The 24836-nt window shown below is 40.6% G+C and overlaps 1 protein-coding gene across 5 annotated transcripts in view; it reads right to left on the reverse strand.

The window, feature by feature from the left end:
- Positions 1-7788: 7788 nt before the first annotated feature.
- CSNK2A2 (casein kinase 2 alpha 2) overlaps positions 7789-24836 on the reverse strand; it is a 38473-nt gene continuing 21425 nt past the window's right edge. For 2 of the 5 annotated variants that reach the window (XM_032486435.1, XM_006179750.2), the window contains 8 exons: positions 24228-24287; positions 19373-19456; positions 18456-18566; positions 16778-16879; positions 16148-16248; positions 15229-15377; positions 13862-13955; positions 7789-8236 (listed from right to left, as the gene is read on the reverse strand). In XM_032486435.1, the coding sequence (XP_032342326.1) occupies positions 13879-13955; positions 15229-15377; positions 16148-16248; positions 16778-16879; positions 18456-18566; positions 19373-19456; positions 24228-24287 (684 nt within the window). In that variant the 3' untranslated portion in view covers positions 7789-8236; positions 13862-13878. Of the gene's footprint in view, positions 8237-9383; positions 13956-15228; positions 15378-16147; positions 16249-16777; positions 16880-18455; positions 18567-19372; positions 19457-24227; positions 24288-24836 lie in introns of those variants that run through there. The other 3 variants (XM_032486436.1, XM_032486434.1, XM_032486433.1) reach the window with 2 other exon arrangements.

The following is a 24836-nucleotide window of genomic DNA, read 5'->3' on the forward strand; positions in this document are numbered from 1 at the left end:
GTTAATCTGCTGCCCTTGGGTAAAGTCCAAATTCTTGCCCTACATTTAAAGTCCTCAGAACTCACCAGCTGAGTATCTAGGTTTCGTGGTGATCACCTCTTTATAAGACATAGGTTTGTAATATCATTTTTATAAAGAGAATAGGATAACTGAGTCTATCATGGTTGATGGAAGGATTCATAAAACATGCATCTTTTAAATAAATTAAAATAAAATAATTTTTAAAAATTTTAGAACAAAAAAGTTAAAAATAAAAATAATAAATTAATTTTAAAAAACATGCAACTTCACCCACATATGTGCCACTGCTTGTAGTACTGCTACTTGTTTGTGCCCTCCAAACACAGGGACTGATTCATTCTATTTTGCATGAGTTTTACTTCTTAAAAAAAAGTTTAAAAAGGAGAAAAACCAGTTGTATGTTTATAACTATATACCCTGCATTATTGATTTTATTTCTGATGGGAAGGAAGTGCCATTTTGACTCAGCTTTGATGAGATCCAAATAATCTGCTTGCCTTTGCAGATTTTACAAAATTGTATGGAACACTTCAATAAATTGCCAAGGCCCCTCCCAGGGCCTTGGTAAGGGCCCAGAAAGTGAGAGGTCCTGATGCTTGAGTTTCATCACAGTGAATATACCTCTGCTTCTCTCATATTATTCCCTTACTGGTACAAAGTTCAGCCAGAATGGTCTTTGACATTTCCCAGAAATAAGCACTTTCTCTCCTTATTTCCTGCCCATGCCACTCCCTCCTTCACTTTGTCTACTTATTCCCAGGAGGTATGGCTTCCCCCTCAAGCCTCTTAAGTGAGGGTGACTTTTCCTTTGTACCCCTCAACCACTGGGTCTAGAGGTGGGACATGCATCCTCCTTGTTCTTCATCACTCTTCCCAGACCACTGCCTTTTTCTCATTCCCAAAACCTCCATCTACCTTGAAATTTATTCACTCACGGTTCAGGTGGCTAGAAGTCCATAGTCAGGGTGTCGACAGAGTCATGCTGTGCCTAAGGCTCTAGGGAAGAATCATTCCTTGCCTCTTTCAGCTTCTGGTGGCCCTAGGCATTCCTTGGCTTGAGGCAGCATCACTCCAGTCTCAGCCTCCATCTTCACATGGCCTTCTTCTCTCTGTATCTGTGTCCTCTCCTCCTCTTATAAAGATACCAGTCAAGTCATTGGATTCAGGATAAGTCTGAATCCAATGATATCATCTTGAGATCTCCAACTAATTACATTCACAAAGTCTTCTTTCCAAAAAAATTCACATTCCGAGGTTCTGGGTGGAGGTGAATTTGGAGGGGACACTATTCAACCCTCTATACTTCTTTATCAGGAAGGACTTCTTTTACAACCAATCTGAAATAGCACTCCCTCCATCCGAACTGCTCATCCCTCTACCCTACTCTGTTGTTTTTCCATAGCATTTATTATCAGTTGACATTCTTTGTAGTTATTTATTGTCTGTCTCCCTGCACTTGATTTTGAGTTTCTGGGAGAAACAATTTTGTCTGTATTGCTTATAGCCGTATTCCCACTGCCCAAACTAAGTGCCAGTATGTATGCAGTAAGTTAAGTGCTGAATCAGTGAATTACAGTCACAGACTGGGTGGGTCCTGGCCTCTGCAGGCCCAGCACAGGTTTTCTCTCAGCCTCAGCATCTCCATATCCATCCAGCCAGTAGAGGTTATTTTCTGCTTGGAATTAGAGCTCACCTCGTCTATTTGCCACCTCACATTTCTCTCAATAAACATGCAATGTCCCCAGTTAAAATGGAAACAGCTTGAGGTCTGTGGGCTTCATGCTTTGGACAGATAGCCAGTCAGTGAGCAAGCTGATGGAGAAAATGAAAATGCTTGCTTCTCCTAACTACTCATTCTCATTCTCGGTGAGTGTCCACATGAACTGTGTTCAGTTCTTCCTTAGGTTGGGATTCAAAGTTTATCGTGATCACAGCCTTGGCTACAGTAAAGATTATTTGGTCCAAGGTTTGGAGAACATAAGTTAGAGGGTTTGCTCCTATTGTAGACTTGACTTTGATGTGCTCCTTCTAGGTGTAGACTGTCTTCTGGCCATGTATCCCACCATGGCAGGCACACAATTAATGAATGAATGGATGGATGGATGGATGGATGGATGGACAGACGGACTAGAACCAAATGGTTACCTCTGACACTTGCCTTCATTTCAAAGTAATGTAGACTAACATAACCTAAGACCACAGATATCTCACAGAAACATACATTAAGCACTATATAGTCACCGTTGAACAATGCAGGGGTTAGGGTCGCTGACCCCCCACCCCTGCAGCAGCTAAAAATCCATGTACAAGTTACAGTTGGCCCTCCATGTATGCTGTTCCTCCTTATATGTGGTTCCTCTATATCCCTTCCTTATCTGTGGTTCTCCATCCTCAGATTTGACCAACAGCAGATAGTATAGTATAGCCGTGTTTATTATTAAAAACACCCATATGTAAGTGGACCCTGTAGTTCAAACCTATGTTGTTCAAGGGTCAACTGTATTTTTTCAAGAGTGCTTTCTCTTCATCAACATGAAGGATGTAAGGACAAAACACACAAAGAAGTCTTGCTGATATTTTGCTTCTTTCAATGACTTTGCAATTAGAATGAGGTGGATGAGTCAGTTTTAAAAAGTAGTAAGTGAAAAGAGCAGAACTAATGAGGCAGTATAGTGATTACATTGTGAGGAGTGTGTTCGGAAGCTCAACCAATGCCAATCAGGCCACTAAAGGCTGCAGAAGACACAATATTGTAAACTGACTATACCTCAATAAAAAAATATATAATATATAAAAATTAAAAGATAAAAGCTGCAGAAGAGGTAAAAGTGAAGTAATTACATGAGGTGCAAGGTATGGGGTGGTCTGGATAATCCCACTACTACAAGAAGGGGCTTAGTTTGTTAACCTGTTGTTTGGGTAGAACCATTGCAGACGCAGCAACCAATTCTGTGCCCAGAGCAGAATCTCTGACCATGAACCATAGTCCTGCGTTATATAGAATATCTCACGTTGGTAGGGTAAGTGTCAAAACACGCAGAGAGATTATGGCAAGTAAATCAAATCCATGACATCAGTAATCGTGCTGAATTGAGGAATAAGTTTCTGATCATTGTGATATTTGTTATTTAACATATTTGAAATAGTTCAGATAGCTCAATTAGAGGATTAGAGGATCTGATACTTTGAATTTAATTTAAAATGCTTAAAGGAATTTGAAATTAGATCTGTGGTTTTAATTTTAAAATGCTAAGAAAATTTAATTAAGTTTGTAAACAATAAAAGATTTTGATTGATTAAATCTCTGAGTTTAGACTTGGATATGTTAGTATTTGAATGCTTAGGAAGATTTCATCAGACTATAGGTCTTTCATATTAGCTATTGAAAGTGTTTGTGCAAATCAAACAGATTAAATATGTGTTTTTCCTTGAAAATGCCTACAGAAATTAGATTAAGTATGTGAGCAATGTTTAGGGTTTAACCCATTACGTTTTGAATTAATCAAGCATCAATCAAGAATTAAGCAAAATAAGTGTTCAAATTTATATACAAAACCAATCGCTTTGTAGTTAAGACAAGATCTTGAAGACACAAGACAAATTCGACTTTTAGATGTACAGCTTTAATAACTAAGATATTATTTAAAGCACCAGGAACTGTAAGAAACACAGTGCACAAAAGCCCCAGTCAGACGTCAAAACCCGGACAGCATCCATTCATGTCAGCCCAAGATGAGAAAGTCTGAGCACCTGGCCCTGAGACATAAGGGACTTATCACACACTGTAAAGCAGAGTTTATTCTTCACTCCTCTGTGCTGATGGGGATGGGGAGGTATAGCAATGAGGTGAGGAGTTGTGCCTGGAGACTCATCCCTTAGCTGGGAGCAAAGATGGAAGAGGGCCCATATGACTGGGGTGCTCAGCTGGCAGAGTGCGGACAGCTGAATCTCAGCTCCAGGGGTTATATCCAAAGACATGGGTAGAAGAGCCAGTGATGGGCAGATGAGGCTCCTGCTAGTCTGCGAGTGAAGTTGTAAGGGAATTCTGTTGGGTCCCTGCAGATTACTATTTTTTTTTTAATTTACTTTTAAACTTACATACAGTAAAATGTACTCTTTTTGGTGTATCATTTTGACAAAGTCAAGTATACAACCATCGCCACATTTAGGATACAGAACAGTTCCATCAGCCCCCAATTCCCTCATGCTATCCCTTTATAGTCAACACCCCCACCCTCCAAACTTCACCCCTGACAACCATGGGTCTGCCCTCCATTCCCCCAGCTTTACTTTTTCCAGAATATCATTAAATAGAATTACCCAGCCTTTAAGTCTGGCTTCTTCACTTAGCACAATGCTTTTGAGATGCACATTATTTTAAATGCCTGTAGAATATTCTGCAAAGGATTGATCATCCATTCCACCACCCAGCCCCCTCTGGACAAGGATATTTTAAAATATTTGTCAGCTGTCTGCATGCTTACTTTTGAAGGCTTCCCTACAGCATTTCAAACATTAAAAGGCAGCCATTTTTCATTGAAGATAATTTTTTTTTCTTGTAACTTTTTGGGGAAAAGAACTTTGGAATTGCTTTTGAAATTATTTGATTATTTTGTGATTGTCTATGACTCTTCACTAATTATCATGAGAAAAATATTTTTAAAAGTAAATACTGGAAGTGTCTGAGAGATCAGATTGCTGTCAGAAAAAGTTCATGTGATCTGTATGTATTAAACATAGTAATATTGCATTTTAAAAGAATTGTCTGAAGAGAGCAGACATGGCCCATCAAGGACATGACGAACATGGTCACAGTAAAATGAAACTTCCAGATTATAAACAATGCAAGATAGAAGGGACATCATTAAAAACTGTCCAGGAGAAGCTGACTGCACAAGGGTTAAGGGACCCATGGGGCCTGCAGAGCAGCTTGGAGATACATGGGTGGCTTTGCAAATAATATTTCCTTTGTTGGTGCAACATTAAAAGGATTCAAATGGGGATTTGCTGCATGTGTGGTAGCTGCAGAAGCTGAATATTACCTGGAGTCCCAGAAAAAAAGATTAGCAGCATCACTGAAGATAATACCTGGAAGTATCTTTTAAAGTGGTTTCTTAACTCTTATAAAAAGGAGATTTCTTCACTGTAGCCAACTGGTCTGTGTGTTTGTCCTTTAAAGAATACTAGTAATATTTAATAAAATAAGAAAACATGTTTAAAAAAAGTAAATACTGGATTCACAGTTCACAGGATTGTAGAGACATTTCATTACATTTATTAATTTTTTATTTTGCAACTTTCTTATGTTAGAGCCAACATCCTTTTTTCAAGTCTCAAACATTTCTGTAGATCCCTGGAAAGCTCACAGACCCTGAGCACCATGCCCCAAGTTCCTGACAGAGTCCCACAAGAATGTCATAGCTGAAGGCAACACGGTGCCAACCTACACCAGTGAGAGAAGAGAATGGAAGACTGCTTTCTCTGAATCATAATAATGCCCTTCCAAAAAGAAAAAGAAAAAAGAAAAAGAAAAAAAAATGGCACAATAATTCTTTTCTAAGATTTTTTTTATCTCACAAACATAGACTGTGTAAAAATGTATGTGCAAATTTGTTCTTTGTAGCAATATTGGTAATAGTACTGGTAAGAGTATATCCATAAGGGATTGCTTCATCTGTGGTACATCACACAGTGGAATACTGTACAGCCATGAAAAGGGGTGAGGTAGATCTATACATGCGAACAGCAAAATTTTCCCAACTAAGTGAAAGCACAAGTCACAAAAAAGAATGTATAATCTGACTATATTTCTGTAAAATAAAAATCATTATGATTTTAAAATGTTAGTAAATGCACAGGAAAAAAAAATGGAAAGATACATGCCAAATTTAACTATGGTTACCTCCAAGGGAGGAAAAAGTTTTTTATGTATGTATGTGTATGCGGTTGAAGGGAGGTTTTCGCTATTTACTTTTATGTAACATTTGAATTTACCATGAACATATATTAATTTGGTAATCAGGAAAAGTCACTAAATATTACTTTAGACGATCCAAACACAAGCAGGACTACTGAAAAATGTGAATTGATGTTCTGAATTTCCAAGCACATTGTGGATGAGCTTTAGACTGTTTCGGGGTTAGTGGGTTCCTTGTCCCCTTTTCTCAAGGTCAAAACAACCTAAACAAAAACTCCTCTTTCGCCTTCTTTCTACAGCCGAACACTCCCACCCAACGATAATCATTCACAAAAACCAAGATTATCTTGGAAAATAAGACTTTCCCACTGATTGAGAAGGGAAATTGGATAAAACTAGCATTCAAGTTCTACATGGTATCAAAAGAACTCCCAAACTAACTGACCGTGCATGTGCTCTGAAGAGACCCTCCTTGTCTGGGAAGGCCCTCGAATGCCAGCGGGTCAACATGGAGATAATATACTATGTAGATCAACACTCATGTATGAAGCACCATGTTTATGAGTTTTGGGGATGTGCTCATTAAAACATGGTACTGAGATGCTGTCTCAGAGATGTGGGAGACCAACAGAAGCTTACAGAGCCTTGGGTCAAAAAGGGTCTTGTGACAGAGACCGCTTGAGAACACGAGGCCGGTGATGGAGCTGGAAAGTAGCAAGTCCATCCATTCAGTGTCCCACCGGCCTTACAAAGTCAGCTGGTGATGAGCCTGTGGGCCCAAACTCGTTTGTGTCCAGGGCAGGCACAGTCTTGAGCTCCCACATCTGAGGAGCTGCTTGGATATGACAGGAGCTGGTCCAAGGGACACTGTGATGCTGAGGTGGCCCTGAGAGGCCTCTGCTTTCCCCCCATAATTGCTTCAAAAATTGTGAGTGTCCACACGGGTTCCCACAGTCACTTGTTCAGGACAAGCAGCAGAGAAGGCAGGAGAAGGGATGTTCTGTGGAACAAGTGGCTTGGCTTTTGTGGAGAACTAGCTGGTGTCTCATCCAGCTGCCTGGGTGCCACAGTCTGCCCACCACTTCTGCTCCCTTCAGGTGGTGGGAGGATGCAGGCTTCAGCCAGAGACGAGGCTGGCAGCCACCAGGTTGTTGCTTTCACCTCCCTGGGGCACAGCTGTCCTGGGAGAGGAGGGCTGAGGGAGCCAGGAAGCTCATTTGTAAAACGGGTTTCATTTTCTCACTTAACAGACACATCTGGTGCTTCTACTCCACCCTCTCTTCACATTTGAGGGGCCTCTTCTCCTCCCAGTTTAGGGAGCTTCAGGATGCTCTGAACCGGAGACCCTGACCCCTTCCCTGCCTTGGGGCAGCAGACTCCACCTGCCTCCAAGGTGAGATGCTTTTTCAGAAGGGGGCAGGGGATGAGGGGGAAGGATTAAAAGGTGGAATGAAATATGGCGACACTTGCAAAGGGAAAGCAAACAAGGGGCTAAGGCAGCTTCCTGAGTTCACTAGAGGTGATCTTAACCTACGATCTAAATGGTTGGGAGACTCACCTGCTTTGGAAGGAGGGGCTCAAGGAGACCTGTGTTCAAGGCAAGGCCTGGCTTTCCTGGCTCACCAAGTCTACTTGAATGATCTGTGGTCCCCCATTGCCAGCTCTGCTTCACGTACCTCTTCAACATCTTGTCTCTGTAAAGAGCATCCTTGAAACCGCCCTCATCACCGCTGGGAAGCGCCCTCTTTCCTCTGGCTAGAACCTGGCATAAACGCTTTTCTATCTCACTCAGTCCTGGTGGCCATCGGTCTCGGTTAGTGGCCCCTTCCACACTGAAAACTCTCCATACATTTCTTTTAAAACCTTTTATTCAATAATATATACTTTTAAAATTATAATATGTAACCGCCCTTCATGCCACATACCCCCCGTGCCCCCACTGTGGAGTCTGTGGTCGGCTAGTTAACGTGGTCTGCTGGAAAACAGGTGGCCACGGGATGAGCCAGGGGCACGGGGGGAGCAACAGTAACCAACAACCATTTTGCATACCCTTCACATTTCCCATGCTTTCTGGGTCAGGAGGAAGTCAACAGGAAGCCAAAGGCGTGTGAACCTTTTACATTCGGAAGTGAGGTTTGATATACGGTGGTGGGCTGCCCTTCGGTTGGTCTAGTTCGTGCTTGCCAAACCTGCCACCATTTTGTGTCTGCTCACGGAACGTGATCTCTCTACACACGTTAAGACGTTTGATTTGGTTCTTGTTCTGCTTATGGAAAAGTGGGAGGAACCGCAACAGACCTGGGGAGAGATGGGAGGAGGGGAAAGACGGCATTAATCAATCTGACTGGGAGTGAGAACAGGTCTCCACTGGCTGGTGGCTCCCTTCTCCAGGGGAGTGCTGGGAATAGTATGCAAGCCCAACTTGCCCATGGCAGTTTGTGGGAAATCAGGTAAGAACCGATTTTACGATTTCAGGTTTCAAGTAGTACCCTTTTCCTTCCTCTTCTGATCACCACTAACGGGCAGTCTTTGTCCCAGCCTTGCTGTGACCCACTCCCTCCCTTTCTCTCAGTCCAGGAAGCTGATTTAGAAGCTCCATAGTCTCCTGACCATTCTGTGCAAGCCAAGCTACCAAGTTCAGCAGATCCGCATGACCTGATTTACAGAGGACACCTTGGGACCAAGACTCAGATGACTGTTTTTACACAGGGTAAGGGTCCAGTCCAAGAGAGCTCAAGTATTTTTAACTCTTCCCTGGAAGTGGCTGTCAGGCTTGGCCTGAAAACCTCATTTCTCCTTCCATGTCCAGCACAGCAGAGTGGGTGGTGAGATGCCAGAATTCTAGAAGCAGCATCTCAGGATGGTACGAGAGCATTGGCAGAAGGGACTATGCACCTGGGAAACTGTCACACAGAAACACTTCATGACTCAAAGTTCCTTTGGGCAAAGGAAGGGTTCTACTGCTTAGTACCTGAGAAAGGCTGCATGGTGCATATGGTTAAGAAAGAAATGACTCTTCAGCAGATGATTTTCAAGCTTTCAACTCCACAGAGGGATCAGTGAGAAACAAGCACACTAATGAAAGACACCACCATCTGCCAAACAACAGCATGTGCCTACTTGCGTTGCAAGGAATGGAGCTGGGGAGAGGTTTTCATAAATGCAGACACCCTGCCACAGTGGTTAAAGTCGTGCAATGAAATGGTCAACCCCCAGCAGCAGGTTCTGAGTGGTGTAACTCAGAAGCAAGAAACAGAACAATCCCCACCACACCACCCTAGTCCTGCCTCTTGCTAAAGGAAAGTCATCACACCAAGGTAATTAACTGCAACCACCCACCCACATCTTTGCAGTTCAAAGTTTATCCCTCCTCTCCCCCAAGACACAGGAAATACAAGTTTAAGGTCCTTATGGCAGTGGCTTGTCTCCCACTTGGGAAGGCTGGTGATTATCAACATTTTTATTTATGAAAACAGAATTTAACATAGCATTTTTCTTTCCTCTAAGGGCAGCAGCACATAAATCATACATCAGTCATCCAGTGATACAAAGAGGTGGCCAATTGAGTCTGAAGTAGTCATTAGTAAAAGATCACAACCCAGGCAGTGTTGCTTTTCTGCAAACAGAAGGAAATGGCTCCATGGTTCTCGAAGATTTATCCAAGCTTTCCACTGGGTGTAAGATTTCTGTCCCAACCTCTTAGTCACCATTTACAGCAAAAAAAGCCAGCAAGTGAAAAACTGTTAATTTATTGATTCAATGAAAGTTTTTTTTTTTAAACAATCCCCAATACATGCAGTTCAGGATTAAGTATCACATTTGTAGCACATTGTTGAGTCTCTACACAAAAGTATGCATCACCTGTATAATCCCCTCACATCACGTTCCCCAGCCTCTACAATACCTGGTTGGGGTCATTTTCATGGACACATCCATAGAGCTCCAAAGTGTATGTTATTACTGGTTTTCTTAGCCAGATGTTTCCCTGCCACCTCCCCTCTCCTCATCCCCACCCTGGGGTTAGTTTTTAACGGCAAGATACTAGTCTTAGATTAATTAATAAGCTTACTGACAGATTTGGCTTCTTGTGTGCTCACACGGACCCTGCTTTTGTTTTCAGGCTTATGTTCTCAATGACCTTGACTCTGATCAGTTACTATCCACTCCTATTAATTTGCAGGAGGGAAGTTTGCTTTTTCTTGTGAGTGCTCATGCAGTAACACAGGTTTCTAAACAAATCATTAATCTGAACTGGCATTAAAGGAAACTGTCAACGGGGCTCTCTCAGATCCATTTCAATGCATATATAAAAATTCTTCCAATTTTTGTGTCCCCAAATAATTTTGCGTCCATCCTCATCATAGCAGCACCTGGGAGAAGCTAAGTCATTTCCCTGAGTAGGCGCAGACTGAGGCCCACGGCTGCCAGCTCTCTCCGGGACTCAGCATTTGCCTCGAGAGCACCACCTTGCAGCCCCACTGGGACCAACCCTGGGGCAGTGCCCATCTCGGCACATCAGAGAACTTCAACTTTGTGCCCCCTAGCTTTCTCCTCTCAAGAAGTCCTGTTCCCTCCTCAAGATCTACTTTTTGACTGTTTTTACTGGTTCCCTTTCTTCTTTTAACACCCTCCTCTCCCATCCTCTCTCCCAGCGCCCAAGGATTACAAGCTCTTTTGTCTCCTGTAATCAATCAGTTGGAGAGTACTTTAATTCTCTGTGAGGGAATACATATGCTTTGAGCCTTGTTAGTACCGACCTGTTAGAGAAATGCCTGTTAGGAGACCAGTAGAGTGACTGATGTTCACGTGCCTCACAGAACTGGCAACTGGCACCCCTCTAACTAGTAAGAAGCCCCGGGAATGCTTGGTCCGCATTACACACCTGATGGCTTCTCCCACCTGGTACCTACCACAGGGATAGGGCAGGACAGGAGCAGGCCAGCTGACAAGATCCTGGGAAGAGTGAACTGCAAGCAAACCTGATGGAAATATTAACACTTCCTCAGTTCTACTCTCACCATGAGATTTCTCAGCTAAAGCAAAACCTTGCAGTTATGCTCATCGTGGCCAATAAACCATGATACACCCATCTGTATTTGGCACAGGAACCTTTTGTTCTCACCATACAGGTCTATGTTCTTGAACATAGGCAGTACCTGAGATGACAGTGTAACACTACCCTGTTCCCCACATTTTTTTGCTTTTCTTTAGGAAATAAGTCCTTATCATAGGCACTTTTAACCTGTTAAGGTAATGAAGCAAACAAAATGTCTAATGAAAATTACTGAGATGAATTTAAGAAATAATATGCCAACCCAAACAGATATTGGATGGGTGAATCTATCATAGCTTTGTCTAAATGTAAGACTAGATTCACACATGCACACACACACACAAACACACACAGGCATACTTTCATCCGTCGTTTGGAACTCTGCAAGACCGCCTTCTAACCCAGGTAAATACTCTAAATCTCAGGGGAGCTAGGTCCATCTGGACACAAAATGGTTTTGGTGATTGGTAAAAGAGGAAAGGTCTGGACTGGATTCAGTTCAGTTTGGGCAAGAACCACGCACAGCCAACCAGCCAGCAAGCTGAGTGTTAAGACCAGACCCAGAAGAGAGCACTTCAAACTCAGTTATGCTGTATGTCTAAGGCATGAGAGGTAAAAAGTATAGGTGGTGGAAAAGTAAACTACATGAATAAAAAGGAAGAACTACTCCTTTGCCAAGCCGCAGTCACAGCCCAAGGACAGGCAGGCCAGCTGTGTTTGCACCTACTACATCATGACCAGAGGAGAGAGGCAGCAGTCAGTCACCTGACTCTTCTCCTCCAGATGCTTTTATTGCCTCTGGGGGACCCAAGAGAAAGAAATGGGGTTACCACTTCACCAAGACCATACAGTAGGCTAGCCTGCTTGGTCCAGACAGGAAACATTTAAAAAAAAAAAAAAAAAAAAGGTGGTGGGGAAAGGGAATGCGTGACAAAGCAGGAGATGGGTGGAGCAGGAAAGACACACAGTCGCACATCTCCCTGATAAATAACAACCAACAGTTTGGTGTTGCCTAAAAGGGAGCAATAGAAGGCTTTTGATAATCCAAAACACTGAGTTTCACTGCCTGACGTATCAATATGGGTTCAACCAAGAGCTCCTGTCTTGTCTGATATTCAGGTAGAACAAATGTACACATTAATACACAGAATGTGCAATGCAGGTAGGTAGCACTGGTACAAGAACCTTAACTGAATGCATTTCCTGGCTTTGGGATCTTATCTTTCATCTGTAACCTATAATAAAAGTTTTATTTGTATTTTTAGTCCCCACCGACCAAACAACAAAAATAGAATCTACATTTAGAGATAGGACCTGCTACCAATACCAATATGATTTTATTGGAATATGGAATGTAAACAGATGTTCTCAAACAACCTCACCTTATAAAAATGTATGGCATTATTAAATAGTTGATAAAGAAATCCTAAAGTGTGATGTGGTGGTAGACACCTTGACCTCTAGCCTAGGTGTATGAGGTCCCCACAGCTGTGGCATGGCTCTGCAGCTGGGGTCAGGGGATTGCTTGCAAACCATGTTGATGACAAGTCCCCAGAATGAAATCAGCCTATTTTTTATTTCCTTAAACAATATCTAGCTTCCTTTGCTAACATGAAGGCTAGCATAATGGATCCCAAGCTTTGACACTTGCCCCAGGAGCTCCACTCCCTTCCCCAAGCCCCTCACATGTTACTCTCTCTGATCACTTGGGTTATCTGCTGGTCCTGCCCACACAACTCCAGTCCCTGCATGTGAGAAAGACTTATCTTTGCCAACACATTCCTGTGTTAACTACCAGAGCTTAAAAATGCAGATTACCCTGATTACAGTGGGAAACTGTTTCTCATGGGGCTAAAAAGGAACAAAGGGTGGGAAGGGAATATTTTTTTTCCACCCAATAGGCCTTTCTTGCCTAAATTCTAATAGGACTTTTTTTTCTCCCTCTCTGACTTCCCTGAAGACTGACTTTCCAGCTTTAGTTATGGTTGTGAACAGAAAATCTTTGTTTCTGAGATGTGCATTAAAGTAAGTGCACACACAGGGATGTGCTGGGAAATAGTGAGGTTTCCTTATAAGGCTGGGAAAAAAAAAGCTACATAAAAAAATAGCAACAAAGTTTTAAATTAGGCAAATCAACAAAGGTTACGGTGAGCTCCAAGTTATGCACTTAGCATCCAACTTTTGATGAGACAGACGGACCTGTTCATGGCATCACAAGGTTTAAAGTGATGCCTCCTGACCCATCAAAGGGGACTCTTGTGAGAGTGACTGCAGTTTTTTCCCAAATGAATACACTTGGAAGAAAACTGCAGGGATGAAGGTACATTTCCTAGAGAGCTCATGTCATTAAAAAAAAATACATAAAACATGAATTTGTAAAAGAGCTTTAAAAAAAAATACTGTCACTGTTTTAGTATCTCCTTTTCATAAATGAGGCTGGTGTGTCAGAATAGACTGCTGATGCTTTGCTAAAACTTGAGCCTGAATCTCACCAAAAGAAACCCAGACCACAGTGGAATAGATAGGAAGTCAGATATTCAGAGCTTGTTGACTGAACGGGTTAATTCAACAGTGGTCTCCTGTTAAATAAAGGTAAACGTGCAACAACTCCGAGTCTCTCGTCTCCCATATGCATTCCAAAGGGAGAGGCCCCTCAGATCCTCAACTATGTGCATCGTCAGGCTACCAGAACGGCAGCTCCCTGTAGACTAGTACTGGGGAGTTTCTTTCTTTTTGACAGACTTTTAGGTCTTTACTCTTCTTTGCGTTTAGAAGGAATGGCTAGAATTTCTTTTTATCACACTGTAGTTTTCCTTCAAGGTTTGTGTTTGGTTGGTTGGTTTTATTGGCAAGCATCAATGCCGCATTACCCGTCGCTTTCCAGTCTTCATCGGGCCGCCGTGAGACCACTGGAAAGTACAGCATTATCTGCACAAGGCTGGGACTGCTCCTTCACCACAGGGTCTGTAAGAAACAGGAGAGTCAGCCAGTGTAGGGGAAAACATCATGACAGACCCAACCCCGTTCCACAGTGAGATCGAGATAGGCCGCCAGGAAGTCAGGGTCAGGAGGGCAACAGAAATTACAGACACTGAGATGATCAGGGAAATGCTAGTACAGTCAACTTGTATACTTCTTCAGAGTACAAGTTCAACTGCTGAGACTCAGGGAAAAGAGGCACAGAATCACACATCTGCCACTGTGCAAAATGTCTACTAACTTCTTACGTGTTATTTTCCTTGAATATTAATATCATATCCAACTCATGATTTCTTTAAAGCATGTTAGACAATAAACACTTTGGAGGAAAGGGTGAACAAAAGGAACCATTAGACCTATCAATTAAAAAAAAAAAAAAGAAGACCTATCAATTTTAAGCAACAGTATAAAAGTTTTTTATAGAAGTACAGTATATATTCAGAAAATCAGAAAGATTATGATTTACATAATCAGTGTACTGGAAGAATGAAGGGTAAGACCTTCTAAATTTGCTGTCTACTAATGCTTAAGGGCCAGTAGGTTCAAGACTATTATCTTGAGAGGGGGATAAAGGAAAAGGAATGAGAGTACATTTTCATCTCACTTCTGAGAGAAACGGAGCAGGTCACTTAAACTCCCTTACTCTCGGTATCCTCTGTGACTGGACTAAATGACCTCATGTTGCCTGAAATAAGAGGAAAGTCTGAGACACACTTTATCAGCAGGGAAAACTATATGCACACAGACAGATACGCAACCACATAAACTGAATATATACACATCCTGTGAAGTGAAACACCTAAGAAGTTGGTAATTCAGAGAGGATTTTAGTGAGATCTTTCCATACTTGCTTTCCTTTCCTCAAATTCTTTCTTTTTATTTAACTTACTTCCTTCTTTAAAAATACACTATGGTCATCTTATTACTTCCAACTAATCACTTATTTTTTTTGAGGGGGAAAAACCTTTGATTAGGTTTCCACACAAATGTATATATTTGAAAACAAAATTTTAGATACTTGTGATCCATCAACTCAGGGTCAAGGGCAACAAACAGGCCAGACTCAAGGGAGCTACAGTGGGGAACAAGCAAACATCTTTGGGCATCAAGAAGCAGATCTGCAGAGTTCTCAACAGCCTAGAACTAATGAGACCAAATCCCAAGGACGAGTCATCCAAACACTCAGAATTATCCTGACTGTCCTCAGTGATAAAGGGTGGAAGAATTTCCCTTTGACAATCAGGCCCCGGAGACTCACAGAAGTACGGGTGCTCCATGGCCTCTTTGGCAGTCAGTCTCTGTTGATGGTCATATCGCAGAAGTTTGTCCAGAAGATCTAGGGCCTCGGGGCTGACGAGATGCCTGTTCTCACTATGGATAAAGTTTTCCCAGCGTTTCCGTGAATGTCTGACAAAAAGAGGAAAGCATTAGTGTCCTGAGGTTAAGTTAAACAAGAATCCTTACATATTAGGGCTAAAGCCAACAATGTCTTAAAACACTGTGCTGATTACAAGCTCATTAAATCTCATTCTTACCAGTACCTGCCTCACTCCCCAGTTATGATTATAGCATCCTTAAACAAAACAGTGCCGACTGATAAATAGAATTGATTACAACTTCTACATCTGATTTAGGACTTTGTGGAACCTCTCTAGATAATTTTCTAGGTAATTTCTAGATAACGCTCCAGGCTTTTAGTCAATTCTGGGTGAAGCATGGAGATGGAAATGGTGAAAGTTGTCCACACATTTACTTTTCAACACTACTGTACTGTATCTGAAAAATGTGCTTTAAAATTTGCTCCCTTATTCAAAATCCATTACACAGAACAAGAAAAAACTATAAATCTCTTATTCAAAGAAGAATCACAGCTTTCTAAGATTTTTCATTAAAATAAGCATATGCTGTCCAGAAAGCTTTTTTCTGTTACATGATTGTCTCTCATTTTCTACCGATAAACAGGTTATTTCTTACAGAAGTAAAATGATTAGAAGACACATGTAAACAATGCCCAATTATCTCATGATAAGATAAAAAAAATACAGATGGGGAAAAAAGAGTATTTCAATTCTGGTATGAGCAGAAAGGGGAAAGAGCTTTAAAAAGTGATTTTGGCTAACCTTTCCACTTCTGATATGGGTAAGTTAAAACCCTCTTTCTTTCTCTCTCTTACTTACTGTCCCAGGATATCGTTGAAGTGCGGATCTAGGTCTATGTGATACTTCTTCAGATACCCATACAGCTCGTCTGTACCCAGAACCTTTGCAATGCGAACAAGCTGAAACACAAAACAAACTGACCAAATCACTGAGCACAGAACTCACTGCAAGCCCACGGGGATGCTGGATCAAGAAATTAGGAGACTTCCACATCACTAAATCTCCAGGGACTAGATACAGATCCAAGCCTGGGGCAGACAGGCAGCAAACCACAGATAGGAAGTTTACATGAATGCAAATTTCCAAAATGCCTTTAAAATGGTAACACAACTTATGACAATAATCTTCTAGAAGCTGATGATTATGGGGGCATAAAATCTAATGACCAGAATCCTGTTTTATTAGACAAGGAGGTACATGACTTCATAAACTCACTTTGGAAGTTGGGCATAACACAGTACTATCTGTCTCTATCTTTGGAGATTGGCTAACCACAGACAAGATTTTGTGAAATTTTTTACCCTGAAGAAAAGCTCATATGCAGACACAGAGTGATTTTTAGTGCCTCAAGGACAGCATCCCTTATCAAGATGCTATTTTCTTGGCATCTGCCCCAAAGTAGATAGGATCCAGACAGTGCTTGCTTACCTGGTCATAGTTATCCTGTCCATGAAAGAAGGGCTCCTTTCGAAAGATCATGCTCGCTAACATACAGCCCAAACTCCACATGTCCAAGCTATAATCATACATCTGAGGAAATAAAGACAACCAGTCAGTCAAGGATGTTACAAATGCCATTTTTCTGATCTGAGTTTCTAGTCTTTAGTTGACCTTTGTAGATATTTTTAAATTCAAAGTCAAAAAAAAAAAAAAAAAAAAGGCTGAGAAAAATCTGTAATTAATCATTTTGCAGTAGAATAGACTGGATTTTGAATATATCCAAATCCAAATCAACTAAATAAAAACCAGGCTTTTTAAATAAAATGGCTTAAAGACTTAAACATAAGACAGGACACCATAAATCTCCTAGAACAGAAAAAGGCAAAACATTCTCTGACATAAATCGTTGCAATGTCTTCCTAGGTCAGTCTACCAAGGCAACAGATATAAAAGCAAAAATAAACAAATAGGATCTAATTAAACTTAAAAGCTTCTGCACAGCAAACAAAAACATAACCAAAACAGAAAGACAACCTACCTACTGGGAGAAAATATTTGCAAACAATGGGACTGACAAGGGCTTAACTCCCAGAATATACAAACAGCTCATACAACTCAATAACAACAACAAAATCAGCAATCAAAAAATGGGCAGAAGACCTAAACAGACACTTCTCCAATGAAGACATACAGATGACCAATAGGCACATGAAGAAATGCTCAATATCACTAATTAGCGGAGAAATGCAAATTAAAACTACAATGAGGTTATCACTTTACACCGGTCAGAATGGCCATCATTATTAAAAAGTCCAGAAACAATAAATGCTGGAAAGGATGCAGAAAAAAGGGAATCCTCCTATTCTGTTGGTGGGAGTGTAATTTGGTGAAGCCCCAATGGAAAACAGTATGGCTATTCCTTAAAAACCTAAAAATAGTTACCATATGATCCAGCAATCCCACTCCTGGGCATATATCTGGAGAAAACTCTAATTCAAAAAAAATACATGCACCTCAATGTTCATAGCAGCACTACTCCCAACAGCCAAAACATGGAAGCAACCTAATGTCCATCGACAAATGACTACATAAAGAAGTTGTGGTATATATACCCAATTTACTACTCAGCCATAAAAAAGAATGAAATAATGCCATTTGCAGCAACATGGATGGACCTAGAAATGATCATACTAAGTAAGTCAGACAGAGAAAGACAAATATCATATGATGTCACCTATATTTGGAATCTAAAAAAGAAAAACACAGATGAACATATTTACAAACCAGAAACAGACTCACAGACTTACAGAAAACAATGGTTACCAAAGTGGGAAGGGGGGGAGGGATAAATCAGGAGTTTGGGATTAGCAGATATAAATTAATATATACAAAATAAATAACAAGGTCCTACTGTAGAGCACAGGGAATTATACTCAACAGCTTATTATTACCTATAATGAAAAAGAACATGAAAAAGGAAATATATATATATATATATATATATATATATATATATAAACCTGAATCACTATGCTGTAAATTAGAAACTAACACAACATTGTAAATCAACTATACTTCAACTAAAAAAAGAAAAAACCAAAATACCTCAGGCAAAGCCCTAAGGAAATATAAAAAGAATCCAGAGGTGCTTCACTAGCCATCTTACCTGATAGTCCACAAGGAGCTCTGGTCCCTTGAAGTACCTCGAGGCTACGCGGACATTGTACTCCTGAGCAGGGTGATAGAACTCTGCCAGACCCCAGTCTATCAGTCGCAGCTATAAATATGACAGAAATAAAACATGTGAAAGGAGTGTTTCTCGATGCCTGTGCCTTACAACAAGGCCACGTATATTAGAAAACAATTATTTGACCATATAGAAAATGTCAGCAAGTGCACTGGCTAAAATCTATACTTGCAACTGCATAAGAGGTCATTTCTAGAGCAGAGCACTCAGAATCTTATTTGCTGCTGCTTTTTTCTTTTTCAAATTTAAATTATCCTGGCTTACCACTCTCTCTAGATCAATAGAGCTTAAGCATTTTTTCTGCCTCCATACCAGCTTCATGTGTTAACACATCCGCCCATTACTGAGAGTTCTTACTATAAGCTCTAGTCATAACGGAAGGGTTGGGGACATACGCCCACTCCTGGATTGAAGTGCTGCTCTAGCCTTCCATTAATCAAACACTAGTTGATTCATTTACTCACCAGTCAGGGACAACCAGAATTGGATACTGAAAATAGGAAGGACTCAGTGTACTTGTAAGGCCAGGCAGATTAGTCTGAGGGTCATTAAGAAAGGAAGTAAAAACCATCAACTGTAGTTTCTTTCTTGAGGCCCTCCAGAAAAACATGACCGAAGTAAACAAGTGACTACAGTTAGGGTTAGCTGTCTACTTTCCTTGTGTACTACGCTTATGTATAGTAGAAACCAACACTGGAGACTGGAGAAATACTATTATCACAAGTCTGCCAAAGAAAAGAGAACGAGTCTTCAGAAATCACCTAGTACTGGTCAGAGTTTTGACTGGCCCTAAGCCTTCCAATGAAAGGCTTGTGGCTGCCTGGCTGTAATGGTACCTTTTTCTGTTGGTGATCTATCATGACATTGTGAGGTTTCACATCCCTGTGCATGATTCCCTTGCTGTGGCAGTAATCCAGAGCCTATTAGATAAGAAAGCACAGAGAAAAGTAAGCAAACCCTCTACCACCCCCTGCAATGTAAACATATTCTTATTATTTGTTTGTGACAGCTTGATTTGAATACAGTCTCCCAGGGGCAGTTTAGTGTCTGTAAAAAAAGAGAAAAAAACATGTTCAGAAGGCACCCCTAGCTCTCTGAGCACACGATGCTGGCAGCTGGTAGAAAGAGGGCTATGGAGAGGACGTCAAGGGCTATGATGAAGGTTTCTTAAAAAGGGGCATGATATACTTCTTAAGGTACTCTTCTACCTGTCCCTGGTGGCAGTGTCTCAGCCACCTGGATTTAGAAATCATACATTAATCTGCAGATGTGTTTAAAACCAGATCTAGGAACCTCACTGGAGTCACTTCTTATAGTTGTTCAAATAACATGTAAGGGTCCACGTGGACATGAAGAATGACATCCAAATATATCTGTCAATGTGGCTTGTCTTTCAGGTAAGTGTCTCTGGGTTTTCTAGATTTACTTGCATTCTAATATTAGTATTTTCTTTAAAAACAATCCCTGAGCCAGCTGGTCTTTAAGAATCATGATTATGTTATTACTCTAAGAGAGAAAATTACTTCCTATAAGATTGTTGGCATGCAGCTAAGATTTTTAAGTTTACAAGTCAATGATTTTTTAAGTAAACTTCTCAAGTTGTGCCGCCATTACCACAATTCAGCTTTAGAACTTTTCCATTATCCCAAGAATTTCCCTTAGGCTGGGCTTGCCTGCAGTCAGTCCCACTCCATCTACCTCCTACTTCCTCCTTCCCTCCCCTCTCCTCCCAGCTACTCATCTACCACCTAATGCTACAGATATGCCTTTTCTGAACATTCATAAAATGAAATAACACAACATATAGTACTTTATCTTCTTTCACTCAGCACAATGTTTCTAAGATTCATCCATGTTACTTTTTTCCTTGCTGAGCAGTATTTCATTGTATATATTAGTTGATAGACATTTGGGTTGTCTTAACTTTTGTCTATTATGACTAATGTTATCTATAAATGCTGCTTACAAATCTTTGAGAGGACATATTTTTTTTCTTTCTTTTGGGTAAATTCCTAAGGGTGAAAGTGTTGGGTTGTATGTAAGTTTACATTAAACTTTTGAAAAATCTGCCTAATTGTTTTCCAAAGTGGCTGAACCATTTTACAATCTTGTCAACAACATATGAGGGTTCCAATTTCTCTACATTCTCGTCAGCACTTGCTCTTATTTATTTCTTTGATTACAGCTGTTCCAGTGGATCTGAAGAGGTATCTCATTGTGGTTTTAAACTGCATTTCTCTAATTAGTGATCAAATTAAACATCTTTTAATATGCTTTGGGGCTAGCCTTTATCTCCTTTGGACAAATGTTGATTCAAAATTTTCACCCATTTCTTATTTGGGTTAAGTCTATTTTTTGTTTTATGTAATATAAAAATTTGCTCCTAAATCTCCCTTTTCCAACACAGTAACTATTTCCATAAACTTCAATGTTGGTTGCTTTGTCTTATCTTAAAAAGCTCTTGACGTCAACACGAGTCCCATAATATACTCCTTGAGTAATGATGCTATCAATCCATAATCTTATGGTATCTATGATGTGCTTGGCACTGAGTACTCTTGTAAGAGGGACAAGATTAGGGTTTCTCACCGTTGGCACAGTTGACATTTTGGACTAGATAATTCTTTGTTGTGGGGAGTGTTCCTGCACACTGTAGGATATTTAGCAAAACCCCTGGCCTCTACCCACGAGATGCCAGTAGCACCCCTCCAATTGTGACAACTGAAAGTGGCTCCAAACATTGCCAAAGTCCCCTGGGAGACAAAGTTAACCTGGTTGAGACTCAACGGACTAGACTAGCAAGGACACTCTACTAGGCATCTTTACATGGGAGGGAATACACAAACTAGAGGATGGTCCTAAGGACCTCATTCTAAGAACAGGCACACTTTGCCTTCCCCAGATACCATAGAGTATACCCTGTATGATGCTTTTTACATCAAGGTCAAGAACAGGCAAAACTAAACTATGATGGTAGAGATGAGAATATAATCTATGCAAGGAGAGAAATATTCTATATCTGCACTGTCCTGTATGGTAACCATTAGCCACATGAGGCCACTGAATGCTTGAAATATGACTAGTGTGACTAAGGAAGTGAATTTTTAATTTTTAACTTAAATAGCTACCTTTGCGTAGCAGCTACTATATTGGACAGCATAGTTTTATGTAGATGTGGATGAAGGTTTCACATTTATGTAAAATCCAGAAAACTGTACTCTTAGATCTACTCATTTCATCTATGTAGGTTCTACTTCAGTTTAATTTTTCTCTGTCTTGTTTTACACCAACACTTGTAGCAAGACTCCACAGTGGCTTTGTGGCAGTACCTTAGGAAACCAGGGCTCCTGAGGACAGACCTCCCTAAATCTGAATCAGGAGCTCACACCTGGTGGGAAGCCTCAGCAAGTCACCATGCAATCACTCTGATGCCCTCAGACTTAGTTTCTTCTACATTTTTAATGATGTTAAGTATTTCCTCTTCCCCAATCCTGTTTTTCTTCCCTTTTCCAGGAGAAAATTTAGCAAGTGTTGATTTTATTATTTTGCCCTGTCTTTGCCCAAAGGAATAAAGTAATTAAAACCACAGTACCTGGGGTGTGAAAAATACCTGATGAAAGCAAAGGCTGAACAGATACAGTAAGGGAATTAATTCTTCTGCCAAGTTCACTAGTCAAGATGATTCCCTGTGGAATTACTGACTGCTTTTAAATTCCTTGGGGAATTATTTCATTTTTAAAAGCTGATAGTTTCTGACTATTAAGCATGAAGGAGGTTTTTCAAGTTTCATCTGGGGTTCTAAGTCTCATTAGCAGAAAGTATGCCCTTATCCCTAGCTGCTACCCCCGGAAGGCAGAGGGAACATCAGATACTGCGTGCCATCGGAATGACTAGCCTGAAGACCTGCATCACTGGGATGCTGTTACCTGATCAAAGGACAATTGCACTAGGTTATAAATATTACCTTTAGTGTGCTAGCTAACCACAAAATCTTAATCCTTACTTAAAAAAAAAAAAACCCAAAACAAAAACAAAACAAAAAACCCAACCAAACCTATCACTATGCCCACCCCCACAAAAACAAACAAACAAAAACAACCCTGTAAGAGATCTGGATTGCAGCTTTCATGGAGTGAATGCCTGGGGTTTTCTGAGAAGCACCTCTAGGAAAAAGGCTAGCCTGACAGTTCACAGGGCCATAGCACTGCACACCCCTGTCCCACCGAGTCCTCCAATTCTAGCCCGGAGAAGAGATGGAGAAAGATGGGATAGATCAAGCTCTACCTTCTTCATCATTTTGCTTATTGACAAAAGAAAGACCCGTGAGCCATAAGAGTGAACCCTTAAACCCACCACTATGGCTCTAATGATAAGTGGTTTGTGCAAGTGCTTGTAAAAAGAACATGTTTACTTCAAAGAGCTAGTTCTTCAAATCCCCATTTCCAAAAGCTTTAGCCTTAATTTAACTTGGTATTTTGTTCCAGCAACTGTTCACAATCCCATCAAAACTCCATCCTGGCAATTTTCATCAATAATGCCAATACCTTAGTCTCCTCTATATTCTTCCAGAGTTTCTTATATTGAGATCCACATGTTTCACTCTAAAGCTGTACATAATGCTGTATGTATATTTTCATATGCATTTTTGGGGAGAGTTCATAGCTATCATTACACTTTTGGTGATCCATGACCCTAAAAAAAATTGGTCTATTCTATTTTACAAATCTTTTCAGAATTCTTAAGTGTTTACCTAGACAAACTAAAAAAGATCTTTCCTCTATTTATCAATAATGCTTGAAAATTTCAGTCTTGGGATTAGTAAGTCTCCAAGAAGGTCCACCTATCACCTCTCCCTGCATGTTAAGGTTAACCAGCCAGGGCTAAATAGGTAGGCTAAAGGGTATGTTGTCTCAACGAGACAGGGGAAGAAAAGGATGGCTGCAAAATGTCCTGCCATCCCTGAATGCATGTCCTTCCATGATGTGACTTCAATGCTTTGCTCAACCAGAGGTGGAATCTACCTCTCCAACCCCCTGAATCTAGGTTTGGTCATGTGGTTTGCTTTTGCCAACAAGGCATTAGCAAACATGACACAGCAGAATCTTGAAAAGTGCATACATGTCGAGGTTTCCCTCTTTTGCTGTCAGGACCCTCAAGACCACCACAGGAAGCAGCCCAGGATAACCTCCTGGAGAATGAGACCTCAGCTATTACAGCTGCCATCGTAGATATGTGAATTGGACCATCTTGCCCCAGTCAAGTGGACTCAAACCAAAAGACTCATCCATTCAACCCACTGAATTATGAGAATTAATAGATCATTTTAAAAAGTCATTAAGTTAGGGGGTGATCTGCTATGCAATGAAAACTAATAGTAAGTATAAATTAAGCAGGAAAAAAAAAATCCAAGTACCAACAGGAGTTATGAAGAGTGAGGTTCTAACCTCTGGTATAATGTCCCCAGTACCCCTAACTTGACCATTTTCAGTTCCACTGGAAAATTTCTATGTAAAGATCCCCTGATGGAGACCTCAAAATAAGTTAAAAAACAAACAAACAAAACAAACAAACAAAAAACACTATAAATTCTCTGGGTATCAAAAAATATTCCTGAGGTCTCTTTGTCCTCTCAAAAACTTCTCCTTTAATGAATAAGCCTGAAAAAATTCACTGTTTAAGAATGTCACTTACTTTAAGTAGTTCATACATATAAAACCGGATATCAAAGTCTGTCAGGATCTGGTACAGTTGCTGAAACAGATTTTAGAAAACAGAAAGTTTATTTAGTCTTGTTGTATCTTGTCATCCCAAAGTTGGTCATTTTTCTCCATAAACTTAGTGCTTAAGTCACTCAAGAATCCCAGAGCATTTTACTACCTGATTTGGAACAAATAGGGATAAAAACATAAGACAAGGCGCTAATACTTCAGTCTTCAGAAGAAAAAAAAAGAGGAATTCCAAGGGGAAAAAAAAAACATCTATACCAACATGGATCTTTCAAAAACTCATGTAATGCTCTATGATTTCAACACCACAATTACATTATTATGGAGATGAAGTCCAAGTTGTCCAACTGACCTCGTATTTTTACCGCACTTCAAACAAACTAAACCCATTGCAGCACCATGGTTTAGATAACTGACTTCTGAGTGGACAGCGGAACTTGAAAAATTTCATCAGCCCACATGGTAAAATAGTGACAAAACAGTCTGCTTGTGAAACATGAAGGAAATGAACTGCTATAGCATTTGGAGATGGCAAGAGACTAAAAAAATCTGTACCTTCCATTCCCAAAACGAA

Source organism: Camelus ferus, chromosome 9 (genome assembly GCF_009834535.1).
Source record: "Camelus ferus isolate YT-003-E chromosome 9, BCGSAC_Cfer_1.0, whole genome shotgun sequence".
Lineage (NCBI taxonomy): Eukaryota > Metazoa > Chordata > Mammalia > Artiodactyla > Camelidae > Camelus > Camelus ferus.